The 20243-nt window shown below is 42.4% G+C and overlaps 1 protein-coding gene across 2 annotated transcripts in view; it reads left to right on the forward strand.

Annotated features, from left to right (window-relative positions):
* The first annotated feature begins 162 nt into the window (after positions 1-162).
* Positions 163-20243, forward strand: part of LOC121515488 (metabotropic glutamate receptor 8-like) — a 258625-nt gene continuing 238544 nt past the window's right edge. For both annotated transcript variants that reach the window (XM_041796284.1, XM_041796285.1), the window contains exons 1-2: positions 163-597; positions 5904-6711. In XM_041796284.1, the coding sequence (XP_041652218.1) occupies positions 6169-6711 (543 nt within the window). In that variant the 5' untranslated portion in view covers positions 163-597; positions 5904-6168. The remainder of the gene's footprint in view (positions 598-5903; positions 6712-20243) is intronic.

Here is a 20243-nt window from a genome sequence, read left to right on the forward strand (position 1 = left end):
GTTGTTTGTCCACTAGGTGGTGTCCTCCCTCCATTATTCCTGCTCTAACTCTCTCCAGCTCCTCTCTCTCTAATGAAGCTCATTAACTTCAGCTGTTACTGCACGAGCTGCAAACACGCGCGCGCGCGCGCGCTTCCTCTGTGGTTTCACGTGCCGGTCTGGACGCACTTCTCTCTCTCCGCCAGGACTCGGATCATGCTGCTCCTGCTCGGACCTGTGAGCGGCTCTGTGACCGGGGGACTTGGTGACACCCTCGGACTCCTGTCAGCCTGGACTCCACGGGTGTGATGAGCCCGGGAGACTCCCGAGTTCACTGTGACGCACGACAGCCGCGTCTGTTTGGAGGAATTTAGCGCGTCTGCGTGAGGATCCGGAGCAGCTCTCCTCTGTACTGCACCAACAGAAACAAAGTGGATTTGGATTTAATTGATCTGTTTTTGGTTGATGGATGCTGATGTGGAGCAAGATCGAGAGCCAGCGGAGGAATTTATCAGGAAATGTTTGTGTGATGTGACGAACAGCTGGAGACAGAAAACATCTGTGTGACCTGTGACACTGACAGAGAGGAAACATCTGCTCCAGCTGCGGAGAGGAAAGGTACTTTAGCGCAGCACACTATTTACTATCAAGATGAAACCAATCAGTAATCAATCAGAGAGCTGAGGCAGGTCTTCATCCTTAACTCGTCATTTTATTGTTGTGCTCTGAACAGTGGAATCTCACTGTGTTAACCCACCAGTCAAATCAATCAGCTAATAAGCCTGTTTGATCGATCTGTGGGCTGTCAATCAATAATCACACTCTGGATGAATGGGTTCCGTTTTGTGTTTCAGCTGAAGCTGCTGAATGAAACTTGAGCTCGTGTGAATTCACTCAATCGCGCGCACTGTAGTGTGTTAAAGGTGTGCGTGAGTGAAGAACCGTAACCAAGGGTGTGTCCGCGTGACTCCACAAGTGTTTCGTGAGGGCTGAGAGTGCGTGATCGTTGTGTTAGTGCGTTTTTAAGTGCATGTTTTCGTTATGCCCACGCGTCTTTAAAGCTGTGCGCGCGCACGGGGATAACAGCTGTTGTTGCCTGAAGAGGTGCATGTTTGTGGGAGTATTTTTAATGTGTGAAAAACAGAGGGAGGGTGAAAATGCAGAGGGGAAATTTGTAAAAAGAATGTCATGAAAGAGCAGAAGAAGGGGAGCGTTTCCAACCTCCTGCTCCAAGGCGCACAGACATTACGCACAAAATGAGTAGACTCTCCAATCATATAAAAACATCAGTTACTTTTTAAACTTAGTCTTTAAAAGTTCATTTGAGGACAAAAAGCAACATGTTACCAACCCAGAAACATTGTTTTAGCTGTGACATCTGACTTGGAGCTAGTTTACGCATCAAAACATCAATTCAACCTTCCATACATGACGTAAAAAAACATTCTGTCCACTGGACAACCTATTCACATTTTGATGCTGAAAATTAATTTCAATCAAGGAGAAGAAACCTGGAAAATAAAGATGAAACTTATAAATTGCTTAAAAATGCTTAAAATCTCATGTCCTAAAGTAATTGGACACCAGGAACCATATTCAGCCACCTTAGTAGGAAGAGTAGCTCCTAAAAGGAATATCCAGAAAGAGCTGAGACTTTTCCTTGGAATTTTAGTACTAGACCTTCCATCCATTTATCTGTCCGTCCATCCGTCCATCCATCCATCCGTCAATCCATCCATCCATTTATCTGTCCATCCATCCATCCGTCAATCCATCCATCCATTTATCTGTCCATCCATCTGTCCGTCCATCCATCCATTCATCCATCATCCATCCATTCATCCATCATCCATCTATTCATCCATCCATCCATTTATCTGTCCATCCATCCATCCGTCAATCCATCCATCCATTTATCTGTCTGTCCATCCATCCATCCATCCATCCATCCATCCATCCATCCTCCCATCTTTTGATTAGCCATTTCAGCAGCTGGCTTGTCTGCAGTCAGCCCCAGAATGACCAGTTCAGACCCCCAGTTCTTTCTCAGATGCTTTGTCTTTACTATGAACTGATAGCATAGATAGCATCTCGTAAGATCTGCCTCTTTCAGATCAAGATAATGGGGATAGAGTTACACATAGGCATTGTCAGGTTAGACTATTGGTTCCCTCACTTGGGTCCGGGACCCCCCAGAGGGGGCTCCAAAGATCTTAGGGGGTCGTTAGGCTTAGTCTGTTCTGAAGCTGCCAAAAGTAGATTTACAAATATTGACTAAAACCATGATAAAGCAGTTATTAGGTTGTTTATATAAATGTCATTTGATAAGAAAAGCATGCATAGCTCTGTTTAGGGTTTTATGAGTGAATCGATTAAAATCTATGTTGATATTTGACAGCAGTGTGTCATGTTTTCTCTTCTCTTGGGTCCTGGGAGGGGGGGGCTCCGCTTTTCTTAGATACATCTAGGGGGTGCCAAGGAAAAATGGTTGGGAAACACTGGGTTAAACCCACATCTGGCCAAAAGTAACTGGACACGAGGAGCATTATTCCTAGAGCCTTCACAGTGCAAAGAGTAGCTCCTATGGAACGTCTGAGATTTGTGACTTTTCTACAAATTTCCACGTATTCTCCTGAAATCAGAGCTTTAATTTGGTAAATTAGACGCCCTCAAATGCCTGCATGTTGATTAACACTTTTTCTCTTAAATCTCTCTTTATATTTCAGTGTTGGCTCAAAAGAATACTTATTTTGCATCACTAATTTTAATCAGATAATGGCTATAAAGTTGTATACAGGCTGTGTCAGGCTGTACCATATTCAGTGATGACATCCAAAAAGGATCTGAAATCGGCGGTACTAGCACCGCTATGGTCAGCCACGTCCTGTGAACCAACTCCACATTATTTATCCAGTGCTGATTTAAAAATATAGTGCTTATTCTTGACTAGTCATGTATGTACAATTCAATCTTGCATTTGGACTCAAACATTTCACCTGGGAACATCCCTATCATCCGTTCATGTACCACTTATCCCACTCAGAGTAACTAGGAGATGATCCCAACTGGGAGAGGCTGGGTTCACCCTGGACTGGTCACCAGTCACAGGGCTTACAAACAGTTTAAATATTTCAAACAGCACTCGAAATTATCCTCTGTATTGCCAGTGTGGCTTTGGAGTTGGCCAGAGTTGAGCATGATCCTGAACAAGGCCTGAGCCCCTCATGTTTGCTGAAATACTCAGTGACTGCACTCTTGATGGCTGTTTATTAGAGGAGGCTTTATCATTTTTATTGGTGCACTCTAATGCACCAAAGTACAGACACACTTTTCCAAACTTGGCTACTGCTTCTCTCTCTGCAGAACCTGTTAGTCTGTAAACAAACGTCGTGCAGGTTTGGGCTGAACTGAAATTGCCAGCTCTGGTTAGAGTGGCTCAGCTTGGTGTGTTAGTCATGCATATCAGTGTGCTCTGTGCTATTTTGGCAACACTCTGGTGCTGGAGTGGGAAAGCACAACAAAATTAAGTAGTTTGGTCAAAATGCATCGCAAAATAAACAGAAAATAGTGCTTTTCTGTTGAAGACTTGTAAGTATACTTTTTCTCCCTCAGCTTTCTTCAGCTTCATAGTGGCCCAAAAATAAATCAAAGCAGCCAGAGTCCTCTACGCTTATGAAATCTGTTTGGATGTCATTAAAATGTACTCTCCATCATTTTCCTCTCTGGATGCATCTGCTGATCCAGTTTGACTGAACTAGAATAACCTTAGGCTCACTTTGGCCTGTTATGGATTTTAAAAACAAATAAAGACCCTTCACAATAAATATTTATTTGAATAGAGGGACTGTTTTAAAAATGTATACTGTTTAGTACACCTACGATCTTAAGTAAAGCCAAACTAATTCACAATTTCTGGAAAATTTGACACTAAAACAAGATGCAGTTTCATGTTAATGAGGCATATTGAGCATAAATGACAAAAGGAAGTTTAAAAGTTGTGTTAATGATGGAACAATGTTGGATATAGAGCTCTGTAGGCAGAACTGGGTGGTATTTACACTCCCCTCCATACATTTTGGAACAGTGAGGCCTTTATTTTAGCTGTAGACTGAAAATATTGAGGTTTGACATCACAAGATAAATATGAGAAAATAGATCAACATTTCAGCTTTTATTTCCAGGTATTTACATCTGGATCTGATACGCAACTGAGAAGATAGCACCTTTGGTTTGAACCCACCCATTTTTCATGTGAGCAAAAGTGTTGGAACTGGTGGCTGACAGGTGTGTTTTGTTGCCCAGATGTCTTATTACATTGATTATTCACACAATTAATAGCGCTGAATGTCTACGCTCAGTTTCAGATTTGAAGAACAGGTGATTGTGAAACTGAGAGAAGATGGAAAATCAATCAGAGCATTTTCACAAACATTGGCCATAGTCAGGACAACCAATAGGAATGTCCCGAGGAAGAAAGAAACCACTGGTGTACAGTAACAGACGTCGAATGGGTAGACCAAGGAAAACAGCAGCCATTGAAGACAGAAACATTGTGAGAGCTGAAAAGAAAGACCCTAAAACAACTGTTAGTGACATCAGCAACGACCTCCAGAGGACAGGAGTGAAGGTATCACCATCTACTGTTAGTGACATCAGCAATGACCTCCAGAGGACAGGAGTGAAGGTATCACCATCTACCGTTAGTGACATCAGCAACGACCTCCAGAGGACAGGAGTGAAGGTATCACCATCTACTGTTAGTGACATCAGCAATGACCTCCAGAGGACAGGAGTGAAGGTATCACCATCTACTGTTAGTGACATCAGCAATGACCTCCAGAGGACAGGAGTGAAGGTATCACCATCTACTGTTTATGGAGGACATCATAACAAAAGTACTGATGCTACAACAGAAGATTCAGACCACTCAGTAGCAAGAAGAACAGGAAGGCCAGGATGGAATTTGCCAAAATGTACAGAGACGGGCCTCAAAAATCCTGGGACAAAGTTTCAGGACCGATCAGACAAAGATGAATCTTTACCAAAGTGACTGAAAGGCTAAGGTTTGGAGAAAGAAAGAATCTGCTCATGATCCCAAACATTAAAGCTCATCTGTGAAACACAGTGGAGGTAATGTCATGGCTTCTTCTGGAGCGGGCTCATTTTTTGTCAATGACGATGTAACACATCACGCAGCAAGATAATGAACTAAAATCCACTGCTAAAATAAGAAAGGAGTTCATCCGGGGCAAGAAGAGGAAGGTTTTAGACTGGCCAAGTCAATCTCCAGACTTTAACCCCATAGAGCATTTTACCTGCTGAAGAGGAGACTGAGGGGAGTAACCCCACAAAACAAACAACGACTGAAGAGGATGTAGTTGAATCTTGGAAAAGCATCACAAAAGAAGAATGTGAAAGTTAGGTGATGCCAGTGGATCACAGGCTTGATGCAGTTATGACTTATTCACTTATTTCGGTCTCTCTGTTCCAATACTTTGGTTTTTCATCACAAATAATGATGTCTTCTAAGATTTGTAGCAGATCTAGATGTAAATACCTGTAAATAAAAACAAAAACGTACAACAAGAAAAAACTGAATGATAGAAACCCGAAAGCATGTAATAATTATGCGGTTTTGCAAAGAGTATCAGGTGCAGGAGGCCTAGTGGTTAGGTCACGGCACAGGTTTTGAAGCTAGTCCTCTCTAAGTGGGCGGTCCTGGTTTGAATTTGATCTGTCTCTCTGATTTTCTAGGCTATCCACTGGACTGTCCTCTCTAAATACAGGCAAAAAGCTTCACAAATAAATCTCAAAAAGCGTGCTATTAGGGAGACAGAAAAGAGTTTATTAGTGGAGTTTCTTTTTTAGTATTTGTGCCTCTTGATCGAGTTTTAATTGCTTTCTCCTCTCTGAATCTCCGTCAGGTTTCTGGAACGATGTGAAGCTCCTGCGACTCTCAAGCATGTCTGACTCAGGAGCCTGTGCTGCAGGGAGCCCCCGTGGTCAGTGTTCTGTGTAGGTAGGCCTCCTTGCTGTGGTTTTTCCTTGGCCCTTTTCAACAGGGGGACTCCATGATCTGGCTCATCCTGTCCTCGCCGCACCACCCTCGACCACCGCTTCAGCACCCAGCCTGCTGACTGTGCGATCATATAACCTCTCCTTTTCCCTGCTGCTTGCCTCGCCCAAAAAATGGCGAGGGGTTTTGAACCCCCGAGGGTCACGGGCCACTGCTTCCTCTCTCTGCTGGTGCTTAAGAGCTGCTGGCTGGTTGGCTGTGCTTCTCAAAAGCCCGCTGTCCCTGCCGACTCCCAGCAGCCCCTGCAGGAGTATGCCCACTCCATCCGGCTGGATGGTGACATCATCCTGGGGGGCTTGTTCCCCGTGCACGCACGTGGTGAAAGGGGTGTCCCCTGTGGCGAGCTGAAGAAGGAGAAGGGCATCCACCGGCTGGAGGCCATGCTGTTCGCCATCGACCTTATCAACAAGGACCCAGAGCTGCTTCCCAATGTGACTCTTGGTGCACGCATCCTGGACACCTGTTCTCGGGATACCTACGCCCTGGAGCAGTCACTCACCTTCGTCCAGGCGCTCATCGAGAGGGATGGCTCTGATGTGCGCTGTGCCAATGGAGAGCCGCCGATCTTCGCCAAGCCGGATAAAGTGGTGGGTGTGATCGGAGCATCGGCCAGCTCTGTGTCCATCATGGTGGCCAACATCCTACGACTGTTCAAGGTAAGGTTGGTTGTCTTTATTGTTCCCTTGACATCTTTTAGCTGCCAGTGAGAGCTAAAGATGGCTGCTCCAAAGACAGGAAGGACACAGAGGGGTGTTTCTCAAGTTGTGAAAGTGGAAAGAACCCTTAAGCACAAATGATGCTAGAGCCTAGCTCTGAGGTCACCAATTAGCAGACTGCAGTTTGCATCCAGACCCAGGTGCCGTCCCCTGCAGGAGCCTGTTATATCATTCTGATGAGTGCAGACATTTATGGTAATCAATTTGGACCTGTGCAACTAGACAGGATGATACTAAGCCAATGAGATGCTTCACTCAGACGAGGCTAGCGCATGAAGACGGTGCATGTGAGAGCAGCCTGCTGCTGCAGAGACACACTGAGAGGTCAAGATTCAAGACGCTTTACTGTCATTCTGCAGCATGTTACACATGACTAGAACCAAAATACTCTGGTCCCAGTTTAAGATGGTTATGTGTGGTTAAATCTCTTGGCCAAAAAGCCAAACACAAGTCCTCAAAAGGGCAGACCACAGCAGTGAGTTGGTGGTTTCATGTCCTTTCATAGTCTGCTGGTGGGATGACGTCCTCTCTAGGTGGTGTTTTTTATTAAATGTGCCTGTGATTCTCTTCTGTAATGTCAGAAAAGTTTGCATTGCTGAAGGTTGTGTATTTGAGGCATTCCTAATTCCTCCACACTGAGTGGGGGATAATTTGGTTTAAGAGCTTCTCAGATTCTGTGATATTTTGAGTCGGCGTTTCATCTTCAGTGTGGGGAGAACGTACGGAGAAACCAGCAGCTTTGAACCAAAAAAGGAGCACAACTCCTGCTTTTATAAACTCTTTTTAAATCTTGTTTCTGGATTTCAGCCTCAGACTTGAGAGCAGCAGAAGAGAGGTGAACAGGTTTCCTTCGGAGGTGATGCTCTGACACCATGACTGAATGTAAACTGTCAGTCTGACAGTCATAGTAAAACACCGTGAACTCTGAGGGTTGAACTGTTGCTTGGAAAATCCTGTCTTGAAAACGTCGAGTTACATGGCAGTTTAAGCTGTAGAAAGAGCTGTAAAATGGTTGATTCTTCAGCCAAATGGAGATTAGAGTCTCCATATTTAATACTGTGTTAGGAAGAAAGCTGACATGGTTGGGGTATCGGTTCTTTCTGTTGCTATTTGTTCACTTTAGCCACATTTTATGAATGAGCCGAAAGTCAAAGTCAAAAATTTATGACAACAACAAACTCAAAAGCAAACATGGTGACTGTGGAGGAGGTATTGATAATGTACCTCTTGCATAAAAGACAAAAACGGAGGCAGCATTTCTAACCAACTTGCACAACTTTTCCTCAAAAAGTTCTGCCATTGTTATTTCTTCTTTGTAGAGCTATGTATCGGGAATTTACAAGAAAATTCCCTTTTATTCAAAGCAGATTCTCCAAAATGTACAAATACATTCAAGATTCATTGAAACTGATAGAAAATTCCCCCATCAACTGCCCTGAAATTTCCATAAATTCTAGAAATTTCAAAAGACACCCCGCCTCTCAAATCTCAATCAAATTCCCAAATTCAAAAAATTAATTCTCTAAGTATCCTTGAGAATACCGTAGATTTTTAAAGCAAATTCTCCCCAAAACAATCAGATTTCACTCCATTTACAAATTCCCAAAGTCACACTAAAATTTTGAAACAAACTCCCCCAAACATCCCCCAAGGATCTCAAATTTTATGAAAATACTCAGTCAATTAACAGCAAAAACATTTAAATATATCTCTTAAGAATATAAAAGACCATCCCGTCATTTCTGTGAAAGTAAATATCCAAGATGAATTCCCAAAAACATCCATGAAAATTCCTGAAAATTTCCTTGCATATCCTCAAGTATTTCAAGTGAACTACTTAAACTTAATGGACTTTCCAGGATATTTTAACTTCTAATAGTAGAGCGCTGGTGAAGCTCAGAGGGTTGTACAGGCACACATAAACAGAGGCTCTAATCCTCAGGGGTCTAAGGAGATTAAAGATGTTTTTAAGTTTGCCTGTGATTATAATTACCTCAGTAAGATTGTTTGAGAGGCTTTAAACAGCTGCTGGATAGACCTGTGACCAGTTTTTAGCTAAGAAGAGGAAATATTTAAACGTGTGAGCTGAGAACAGGCTCCATTTCTCTCCTTTGCTTTTTGTCCCTCTGTGTTGTTGTAGTCTTGACTCCTCTGTGGCTCCAACAGTCACGACCCGCTTCACTAAAACTTTAAAAAGATGTCACTCTGTGGTGTCGGACACAAGCTCCGTCCCCATTTCTTCATTAGCTTCATCTTCCCTCTGAGCCGGATGCTGCCTGGATAACATTTCCAGACAAATGCTTCCCTCGCTGTGTTGACATAAAGACTTGATCCCAGCTGTTGCCTCAGCTTCTTCTTCTTCTGTGGTGCGTGTAGACAGGCTGTATCTGGAGGCGGCGTGTTCGTGTGCGGAGCAGCCAAAAAATTCCACTGTGTTAAATTAGTGATGAAGCTGGATGATTCATTCGTACGTGTTCGAGCCCGGCCGGCTTAATGAGGACAGAAAGGACCAACAACATCGCTTATCTAAAATTAGCTGGAGACGCCCCTGGGAGGGAGGAGGGCAGATTTGCTGATGCAGATGTTTCCGTACCCGGCCGCCTTTCACCAGCTCTGTCAACACCTTCAGCTGCAGTCAGGATTGGGACAGACAGCTAATGCTGTTGGCTGTCAGGCTGCAGTGTACTGAACTATTGAACTGTCTCTGTTTGAGGGTTTTGGTGTCTTAAATCTGTGCAAAAGTTTAGGCATCGCTTCGGGAGATTGCTTCAGTTTGGAGCCGTTAGGTGGGCTGTAATTGGTGCAGTGGAACATCCAGGGGTAAATGCACCTGACTAAAGCATAGCTGTTCAAAGTTTTAGTTTTTCCACATTAGAGGCTGATGGGTAATGTAGGCAGAGAGAATGAGAGAGAGGTTTGGTAGTCGAGGCTCTGTTGCAGGTACGTGAGTATATGTATACAGTAGAGCATGGGTCATCAAGTACATTTGCACAAGGGCCAGATTTAGTCTCGACAGAAACTCTGGGAACCGGACTTTCAAATATACAAAGATTAAAAAAATATTTTGGTTTGATTGAATAACTATTTTATTAGCATTTGTATTTTCTTTCAAAACACAGAACATTTTAGTCATTACCACCAGTGAGATCTGTCTCTATTATCTATCATGCAGCAGGACACAGGAGACAGACCTGACAACAGAATCAGCCAGACCCCTGAAAATCCCAGAGAATGGGCCCTCCACAGTTGTGATTTAGCACCATTTACTCATTTTAACCCCTTTTTGCTTTTTAACCCAATATTAGCCATTCTTAAACCCCTTTAAAAAACTTTTCCTGCATGTTTTATCCCCTTTGTGCCACTCTTATCCATTTTTGCCACTTTTCTTCTGTTTTTGTCACTTTTTAACCACTTTATATCGAATTCTTTCAACAATAGTTGCAACTTAAAAAACAATTTTTGCCCCTTTTCACCCATTTTTGCTATTCTTTCACCCCCTTTTGCAACTTTCCTGCCAATTGTTTCCCTTGTGTGCCACTCTCGATCATCTTTTTGCTAATTTGCCAGGCTATTTTTGATACATTCTGCCTCTTTTTGCTTCCTTAACCCAATTTTTGTCATTCTTTAAGCCCTTTAAACCACGTTTCCTGCATGTTTTCTCCCCTCTGTGCCACTCTTTTATCCATTTTTGCACCTTTTCAACCTCTTTTTTATTACTTTTTAAAACTATTGTTGTCATTTGTAACCAATTTGTGACACTTTTTGCCCCTTTTTCCCTCTTTATCCAATATTTTGCCACATTTTTACCTCTTTTATTACATTTTTGAACTGTTTTTGTCATCTGTAACCAATTTATGATACTTTTTCCCTCTTTATCCATTTTTTTTGCCACTTATCAATCTCTTTTTAAGCACTTTTTTGACCTATTTTTGTCATTCGTAACCAATTTATGATACTTTTTTCCCTCTTTATCCATTTTTGCCACATTTTAGCCTCTTTTTTATTACTTTTCTGAACTATTTTTGTCATTTGTAACCAACTAATGACACTCTTTGCCCCTTTTCCCTCTTCAGAAGTTTCCTCCAATTTTCCCGTGCAACAGCTGCACCGTGATCAGCCGGCCGGTCGTACTGTAGAGAGCAATTCACTTCTTCTCTAGTCAGTAGGAGCAGTAGGACCACTGCGGCCCCTTAAACCGACACTGGCACATCCTTGAAACACCACTCCGCTCCACTTTGTTTGAGAAGAGCTGCAGGTCTATTTTAGGCACACAAAACTTCCAAACCGCATCAATCCACGTGGTGCTGATCGATCCAAACAGCCGGAAAAACGTGCAAAGCATCCACCTTTAAGACCTTTGTGAGACCCAACACAGATCTTGCGAGAATGGGCGGTTTTGACCTCGCTAGTAGCTGAAGCGGCCAGAAATCTCACATTTCCCGGAAATCATATTTTGTTAGGGAAAGCAAGTTTTTAATCTATACTGTTCTCTTAAATTAAAACACAGCAACGCCAGTCTGTGGATAATTTTTCCTAAAACTAAGTGACAGAGCAGAAACCAACTGAACTCTGTTGAAACACGCCCACAAAGACACGTATCTGGCACGCCTGGATGAGGTGATACACCTCCTCCACACTCCCAAATCAAAGTAATCTCTGTTTAATGATAAAGCCCTTCTCTGTGCTCATATTTAACGATATAGCACAGGAGATGTGTCACATGTTGCTGATAGGAATCCAGTTTAATTGCTGTTATTTCTCAGTTGGAATCACTGGTGTTGCGTAAACATGTTTGAATCTGGGTTTGTCTCCATGCAGCCAAACGGCGTGATGCTGTTTTAAAGCTCCACAATAAAATGCACGCACTAAAACTTTCAGAGTCAAAAGGCACAGCTTTAAAGCCGGTGCGCAGGGACGCTGAGCCATTATGGAGCTATTTTGGGAAAAACACCCCTTTCCATGCAAACTATCCTTATTGTTTAAATCAGTGGTTCTCTTTACATCAGTGGGTTGGGATCCCCTTGGGGGTCAGGAGACACTGAGAGGGGGTGGCCAGATGCCTTCAAAACACTGAAAATATTTTTTTAAATCACACTGTTGCCACTTTACACCAACTTCACCAAATGTCAACACTTTTTTATCACGTTTTAACACCAATTTATCCAAGTCTACAAAAATGTTGCCACTTAAAACCCATTTCCATTTTAAACCCTTTCCAACACTTTTTTTCTGCCTGTTTTTGCCACCTCTAAACCAATTCTTACCACTTTCTGCCTATTGTTGCCTCTGTTGACCAATTATTGCCTCTATCAATCACTTTTTACAACCCATCCATCTTCTCCCACTTATCCGAGGTCAGCAGCCTAAGCAGGGAAGCCCAGACTTCCCTCTCCCACTTCGTCCAGCTCTTCCCAGGGATCTTGAGGTGTTCCCAGGCCAACTAAATGACATAGTCTCTCCAGCGTGTCCTGGGTCTTCCCCAGGGCCTCCTCCCAGTGTGACCTGCCCAGAAAACCTCACCAGGGAGGCGTCCAGGAGGCATCCGGACCAGGTGCCCGAGCCACCTCATCTGGCTCCTCTCAACGCGGAGGAGCAGCGGCTCTACTCCGAGTCCCTCCTGGATGGCCGAGCTTCTCACCCTATCTCTAAGAGAGAGCCCAGCCACTCTGCAGAGGAAACTCGTTTCAGCCGCCTGTATCCGTGACGTCGTTCTTTCGGTCACTACCCCACAGATCATGACCACAGGTGAGGGTAGGAACGTAGATCGACTGATAAATCGAGAGCTTCGCCTTTCGACTCAGCTCTTTCTTCACCATGACAGACCGATGCAGATACTTTTTACAACCCTTTTTGCCCATTTCAACCACAGTTAACCCATTTTTGCCAGTTTGTACCAAATTTTCATCCCATTCCACCCAATTTTAACAATTTTTTTGCACTTAAAAGCCATTTCAGCCACTTTTAATTCCCTCTTACCACCCGATTTTGGCACTTTAACCCAAATATATTTTTTGGAAATATAATTTCACCATCTTTTCCACCATTTTGTTTCATTTAAAGAGGACTATTCACTACACAAATGAATAAATAAAGGTATGTGTTTCTTTGATAAGAGTGGTTATTATTCAGGTCGACTATAGAATATGGTTTTCACAGCTTAACTTCACAATGGACCATGGTTTTGCTGACCTCCATGGGCCCCCAGTTTGGCTGGGTTCCAGAGACTACCAGAGACAGACCCTTTATCCCCCCATATAAACAGCCTTTTCTGCACTATTCCTGAATATGCATGGCTGTGTTCAACCACCTTCAGATACAGTGGGGGTCCCTGGTCTCTGGCGCCTTTATTTTGGGGGTCGCGGGCTGAAAAGGTTGAGAAGCACTGGTATAAAACATCTAATGATGAGGGCAATATAAGCATGGCTTTCATAGAGTAAAGACTAACCTACTGTCTGAGAGAGCTGATGGAAGAGTTCACGCCAAGGTTTTTCCAGAAATCAGGAAAAATTCCACTTTTGTAAAAATAAATGATGTGTAAATAATGCTGGTAAACATTACTTAGACATTACTATTACTAACCATAACCAGGAGTTAAATCAGTCTGTGGCACCTTTACACATGATCCAGATGTGAGAGTTAGGGGTGTTTTCTCCTTCATCCGTGGAGGAAACTTTGTAAAGCTGGTGCTGAAGTGAACACATTGATCTCTACTTGCTTAATTACACTGTCTGTTATTCTGAATATTTAATGTGGATGCCAGAATCCTATAGGATGGGGCGGGATTTGACACACCTGTTGCAGATAGGGGTGGAGTGGATTGCACCGGCAGCTGGAGCGGGCAGTAAAGGCCAGAAGTCCAGTGAGAGCAGTATTATTAAAAGTGTCCCACATAGGGTGCTACTCCCCATGCACCCATGGGAGAAGGAGTAAAATCATAGAATCATGCCAAATGAACAGCAGATCAACCCAAAAAAGGAAAAGTAATCTGCTGTTGACATTTTATTTCTGCAGGAACTGGCAGTTCCCTAATGATATTGGTCCTATTGTGTCAAGATGATGAGGGCTGCACGGGATTGCACAGCGCTGAACGTGTGTGTAAGGTCACCTGTCTTCGTTTGGAGTAAAACCGCTCCGCTGCTGTTAAGAAATTACACTTTACTTTGCCTGCTTTACACACGACCTGACCTCCGAGAAGCAGAGGAAGGTGGATGGAGTTTGTGATTTGCAACTAGAATTAGGATAGAATCCATAAATAGTATTATAAGTCTTCTTGCTTTGTTATCAAGGAAATGCAGAGAATAATAAAAGTTTTGAAGAGTGCAGTTCTCAATTTTAAACTCACAAATATTAAAGGTCACATATTTTACTGCTTTAAGACACGTTTATATCGGTCTCAGAGGTCCCCAAAACATGTCTGTTTAGTTTGTTGCTGAAAACCACTCCAGTATTGGATTTTTCAATGTCTATAAACCCTTCTGTTTCAGCCTTGATCAGATTGAGCTGTTTCTGTGTCTGTGGCTTTAAATGTTACTGATCTGTCTGACTCCACCCCTGACTCCACCCCTCTCAGGAAATGGATGTGGCTTAATAGATGTCTCTCTCCTGATCAGGAGAGGAGGGTGGAACTTTCTTCCAAGAGGGGAGGGCCAACTGAACCTGGGGGCGGGGCTAACTCCCCACATGACATCATGATGGGAAAATCTGAGGACAGCTTCTTTCAGCACACATTTTCAGAAAGCTGGAGAAAGAGAGAGAGGGAGGGTGGATTTTTCTGATTCTTGGGGGTATTGTGGACCGGCCAGGTGCACATATTTTTGTCACAAAGCCTGAAAAGTGTATTTTCAATATGTCCCCTTTAAGTGGCATAAAAAATGTAAAACCTGACATTTTTAAAGCTTTCAAACTACATTTGTTAAACCACGGTTCTTCCACTAAGTGCAGTATTGCCTTTCTGCAGTACCTTTCTATAAGCCTTAGTTTAACTGCAGCCTTCCATGCAAATACGTAATTGCACAGCGTGACGTCAGGATTGAGATTAGATTAATTGTGCAACACTAGTGTAATTTGAAAACACGAAGAAGGCAATAAAATACAAATAATAAAAAGGACAACAAAAAGTAGAACGCGTCGATAGTCATGGAATAAAACTGCATTGAATATGTGAAAGAGCAAAAGAGGAGTTTCTTAAATTGGCTCAAAAATATAAAAGTGCTGCAGGATTGAATACCAGAGGAAGAACTTTTTTAATTTCAGATGTAAAAGGGACTAAAATTGGGAAAGATTTCAGATAAAAATCTCATTAAAAGTTCTGCATTGAAATGTCAGATAGGTAAAGGTTATAGCTCAATGCAAAACGTAATCAGCTAGAAGAACTGTACAGCAGAAAAACTGATTAAAATGATCCTTTCATGAAATATATGAGCAGATTATCATCAGTTTTATCCAGTTAATAATAATAATGCACTGATTGTTTGAAAACATATCTGTTTGACTGTAGAGAGAATCATCAAATGCAGTGTCAGAATTACGTTTTTATTTCCTCTTTGTATAAAACACCGGCTGACTCCTAATACGGAAATATAAATCGATAAAAATCCCTCCTACATCCAGTGAATCTGCTGTATAGCAGAGTTCATTGCTTCACTTCCTATCGTCCGTCCTGGAAGGAAGAAAGCAGCGTCTCTGAGAGTTAAACTGTTCATCCGTCAGGTTTCTCCCACCGTGAATTACACTGACACCTCGCCTGGAAATAAACACCACCCACGCTCACGTCAGAACGCGTTAATACATTTCTATGAGAGACAAACCTTTGGGGGAAAACATCACACAGAAAAAGGGCAAATATTTATGAGGTAATACTTACAATTTCATCTGGATATTAGGCGAGATGGGCCATGATCTGTGGGGTTTTAATTTCCATGCAGGTGGAATTTTTAGGGTCTGAGATAAGTTATGTTGTTCCAGTAAGCTTTAAAAGTAGCTTTCTTTGTAATTCCCCTTTAACTATGTCTCTGCACCGGTGTGAGCAAAGACCAGAGGCATTCTGTTTGCAGGGTGTCAGTCCGAATGTCCCTCCATGTTCCTGTGAAGCATGTTTACCGCTGAGTGTTGGGACTGGTGACAGCAATAATTAAAGTGTTGGCCTCTTTTTCCCTACATTAACAACTGGAGCCTGTCCCTTTAAGAAGGTGGCTGATACAGAGAGAGAGCGAGACAGAAGTGTAGTAGTTGAGGCTCCGCTGCAGGTGCAGGAGTACATATTTAGTATGTCTGTGAGTAAAAGTGATCAGTATGGAACTTTTGCTCTGTCTCCTTGACTGTTTACCTGATAAATTAGCCAGAACCACAAGCTACCTGTGTTTAACGCGCCAAGCAGCTCCTGTACGACGGTTAGAGACGAAGAAGCTGAGAGAGGAACACTGGGGGCTCGTCCGGGAGCAGGGCTGAGCCTTTATGTGTCATGGACGCCATTTTTACACTCCCTATGGCAGGGGTGTCAAACTCAATCACAGCAGGGGCCGAATTCTGGATTCAGGTCTTACCTGAGGGTCTGACAGGTTCACCTTTTCAACCATAAACTGTCAACTGCATTTCCCTAGTTATAAAATATGAAAATAACAAAAACTTTTCACCAATGATAAATGATTTTGAGTTTAAAAAAGATAAGTTTAAATGCTCATAATCTGACAAAAGTAAACATAAAAATGTAGAAAAAAAAGTTCAAAAAGGTCAAAACATGAAATTGAAATTGAAAAATAATGTTTTTAAAAGGTGAATATATTAGAAAGCCAAAATCATGAGTTTCAAAGGTCAAAATATTAAATAAAATTTATCATCATGAAATTAAAAGTCAAAATATGATTCAAATTTTAAATTGCGAGTCTAAAAGGTCAAACTATGTGATTATGAAACCAAAGTAAGGAGTTGAAAATATGAGATAAAATGCAAAATAACTATTTAAAAAGGTCAAAACATGACTTAAATTTTTAAATTTTTAATCTAAACGCTCAAAATATTGTATAAGAAGTCAAAATTATGAGCTGAAATGCTCAAAGTATGAAATTAAAAACCAAATCTTAAATTTGAGTCCTAATTGTGAGATGCAAAATTGAAAATATGAAATTAAAACACAAATCAATTTATTTTCCCACTTTCCTGACTTCGTATCTAAATATTTTTAATCCTTACTTTTTCAGATTTAATGACTTAACAAGGATATTTAAATCATCAAGGTTAAGTTTACATTTTAATACTTGAGGAAATCTGCAGACCTCAGACCTCACACTGATGGGCCAGTTAGAACAGGGCTGGATTTAGGGCCGGATTTAACTGTTCCACAGGCCGGATTTGGCCCCCGGGCCTTGAGTTTGACACCCCTGCTTTTCAATCAGAGGTAGTGCTGCAGTATGGGGTGATGTGGGGTTTATACTTTGTGCTGTCACAGCAGAGCTGGCCTCTTTTATTGTGAAGCCAGGCTGTTGTAACTCCTGCAGAATGAGGCTCAGCATTGTCTCTGACATGCACAGGGAGGCCTCTGGTTTTGGCTGTATTTTGCAACGCCGGCTTCGGCTACCAGCTATGTGCTCTTCACGTAACTGCTTCACGATACTTTGGTTACTCCTCTCATCTAAAGGAGTGTTCCCCTACTGGCAGGCTAGCCCGCTAGCTCATATGCTAACTGTGGTGTTTTGTAGTCTTGGACAGGTTGGTAGTTTTGTCACTGAGGTAGCACCATCTAACCTGACAGTTTTAAACCTGTTGCTCTGTTTCTCAGAGCTGTTTTTGCACTTTTTGTCCATTTATGCCACTTCTTTTCCCACTGTACCCCACTTTTGCCACTTTATTGCCACTTTCCGCCCATTTTTGAAATTTTTTTTCTTGCCCCTTTTATCACATTTTACCCTTTTCTACCGTTCTTTTCCACCTTTTCTTACTGTTTTTGCCATTTCTTGCCCATATATGTCATTTTTAACCCTTTTTGCCCATTGCTGCAACATCTTATGCAACTTTTTGCCCATCTATGCCAATTCTTTTTGCCACTGTACCCAATTTTTGCCACTTTTTTCCACCACATTTTTCCCATTTATGTCATTTTTTGGAACATTTTTTTGCCACTTTTATCCCATTTTTGCCCCTCTTCAGCCTTCTTCGCCCCCTTTTCTTAACGCATTTTTCAACCCTTTTCTGCCCGTTATGCAATGTCTTTTGCACCTTTTTGCCAACATTAGCTGCCTATCTCATTTTATCCATGTATTTTTGCCTTTGATCACTTCCTGCTCCTTTTTGCCCATGTATGCACCTTTTTGCTGCTTTTAACCCATTTTTGCCACTTTTGACCAATTTTGCATTGTTTTTGCCACTTCATTTTGCCACCTTGCCCACTTTAGCAATTTTTTTCCACTGTCCGTTATGCTAAGCTGGCACGCTGGTTTCACACATTCATCTGGAAAACCTTCAATACTGAGCGTTTGGGAAAGGGCAAAAGATTTTTAAAAAACTCGGAGGGTGATTGGATGAACGTTCTGTCTGTCACATCTTTACGGACCAATCAGAGCAACAAAACACGTGACGTAGCCATGGCGACTATAGGCATGTCAGTACAGGACTTTTGTCGTTTTTGAAAAGAAAACTACTCACTGCTGTTCTTTGTTCTTTCAACAAAGAAATGCCATCAAGTTCTGATAAAACTGGCGCTTTAGCAGCATCCACGCTAATCTCTTCTGCCATAATTGCACCGGCCTCTTGTTGCTGCTTGCTTACATGACAACTCCACTGCAACTGAAAGTACTGCCCCTCGTTGCTGATTGGTCCTGTCACTTTCTAACTGGGCCCAAACGGTTCAGACGGGAGCTTTGCAAGATGGATTCACCAGTGAGAAACAAGGAAACAGACGCATCCATCTGCTTTGCAAGGTTAAGCACCTTTAGCATGAAGCTCCAATCAGTCTGATGGTTCAGCGTCAGCTCTGTGGGTACATTGGCACCGTCTGGCTACCTTGCTCACACTGCCATCTTGTGGAGAGCCACATAAAACATTTTTTTTAAGTCTGCCAGCCTGCTTAATACTCACACTAGAGAAACATTTGACCAACCAGTGCTACCCAGTTACCAAAAAGTAAAACTAGTTTGTATCATGCCTTGAAAAGATTGCTTGCTTTGTTTAAAAGCACTTTGGAAATACTTAAAAAAAAGGCTGATAGTTTCGTCCTCCTCTGTATTACATCATGAACACAGCTTGAATATCAATGCTGTCTGCAGGTATGAGTGATCTTAACTCCTGTCTTGACATTTGGGCCTCCTAGAATCTCTAAATCATGGTTTTCTCTCCTGTCTTGAGTTTTCCTGCTAACTAAACTTTCTCCACAATCTTCAGCTCCTTCACAGTGTCGGAGGTGAGACACTCCATCTGAAACTGTGATATGTTTTCAGCACATTTGCATAACATTTGCACATCCATCTCTCGCACTCACAGTATCACACAGGCCGAGGCCGACCCGGTCTTCGGGAGGACGTTCTGCTGCGACAGTCGCTCAGGCTGCTGCGTTATGTTTCCATCTCTGCGTGGGAGAGACACAGACGCAGAGTCTGTGTTTATGAGCACGCCGCAGGCTCGGCCAAAAACACAAAATCAAAAAAGAAAAGAGAGAGGCGAGAAAATAACAGAGGGAGGAATGAAAACAGAGCGAACCTTCCTACATGGTTCCATAAACACTGTCAGAGGGAGGAGGGAGACGGAGGCTGAAACCAGAGAAGAAGAAAAGTATCGCTGCCTGTCAGTATCATCGCCGACTGTCTGGGACATCACACCCCTAATAAACAACAAACCCCAGCAACTGTGCAGAAAATGTGCCCAAGAACACGAGCAGGAGACGAGAGGAGACATTCAGCCTCATAACTCATCACACATCTCACTCTTCATTAGAGTATAATAGTCATCATGATGGGTTTTAACGGATTTATAGGACACTTTCAGTGATTTGATGACTTTTGACTTTAATACAAGACTGTAGTCTTTATAAACAGAGAAACAACTGTTGAGGTGGACTAAAAAAACTTAAAGAAAAGTCAGAATAAGCCTGACCCAAACTTAAAGATGAGGACCAAAGTCAGTGAAGGCCAGATTATCAGATACTGAAGATGATCTTAACAGATTTCTCTGTGGTGTGAGTTTTCTTTCCCTCCCTGATCTGCTCAGACGACGATCTCAGCCACAAAGTGAACATTTTAAACGTGTTCAGTGTTTACCATCACAAATCCTGTTGTGAGGAGGAATCTCTAAGAACAACCTCTTTTCACGTTTTCTTTCTGCCTGTTTAACCATTTCTAAGCCATTTATGTGACTTTTCACCATTGATTTTGCTTCTGTTATCCCTTTTTCATCACTTTTTCCACCATTTTTTGACACTTTGTTCCTCTTTCTTTTGCCACTTTTAAATTCATTTTGACTTTTTTTCTGCTGTTTTTTGAACCCAT

The sequence above is a fragment of the Cheilinus undulatus genome, linkage group 9 (assembly GCF_018320785.1).
Source record: "Cheilinus undulatus linkage group 9, ASM1832078v1, whole genome shotgun sequence".
Classification (NCBI taxonomy): Eukaryota; Metazoa; Chordata; class Actinopteri; order Labriformes; family Labridae; genus Cheilinus; species Cheilinus undulatus.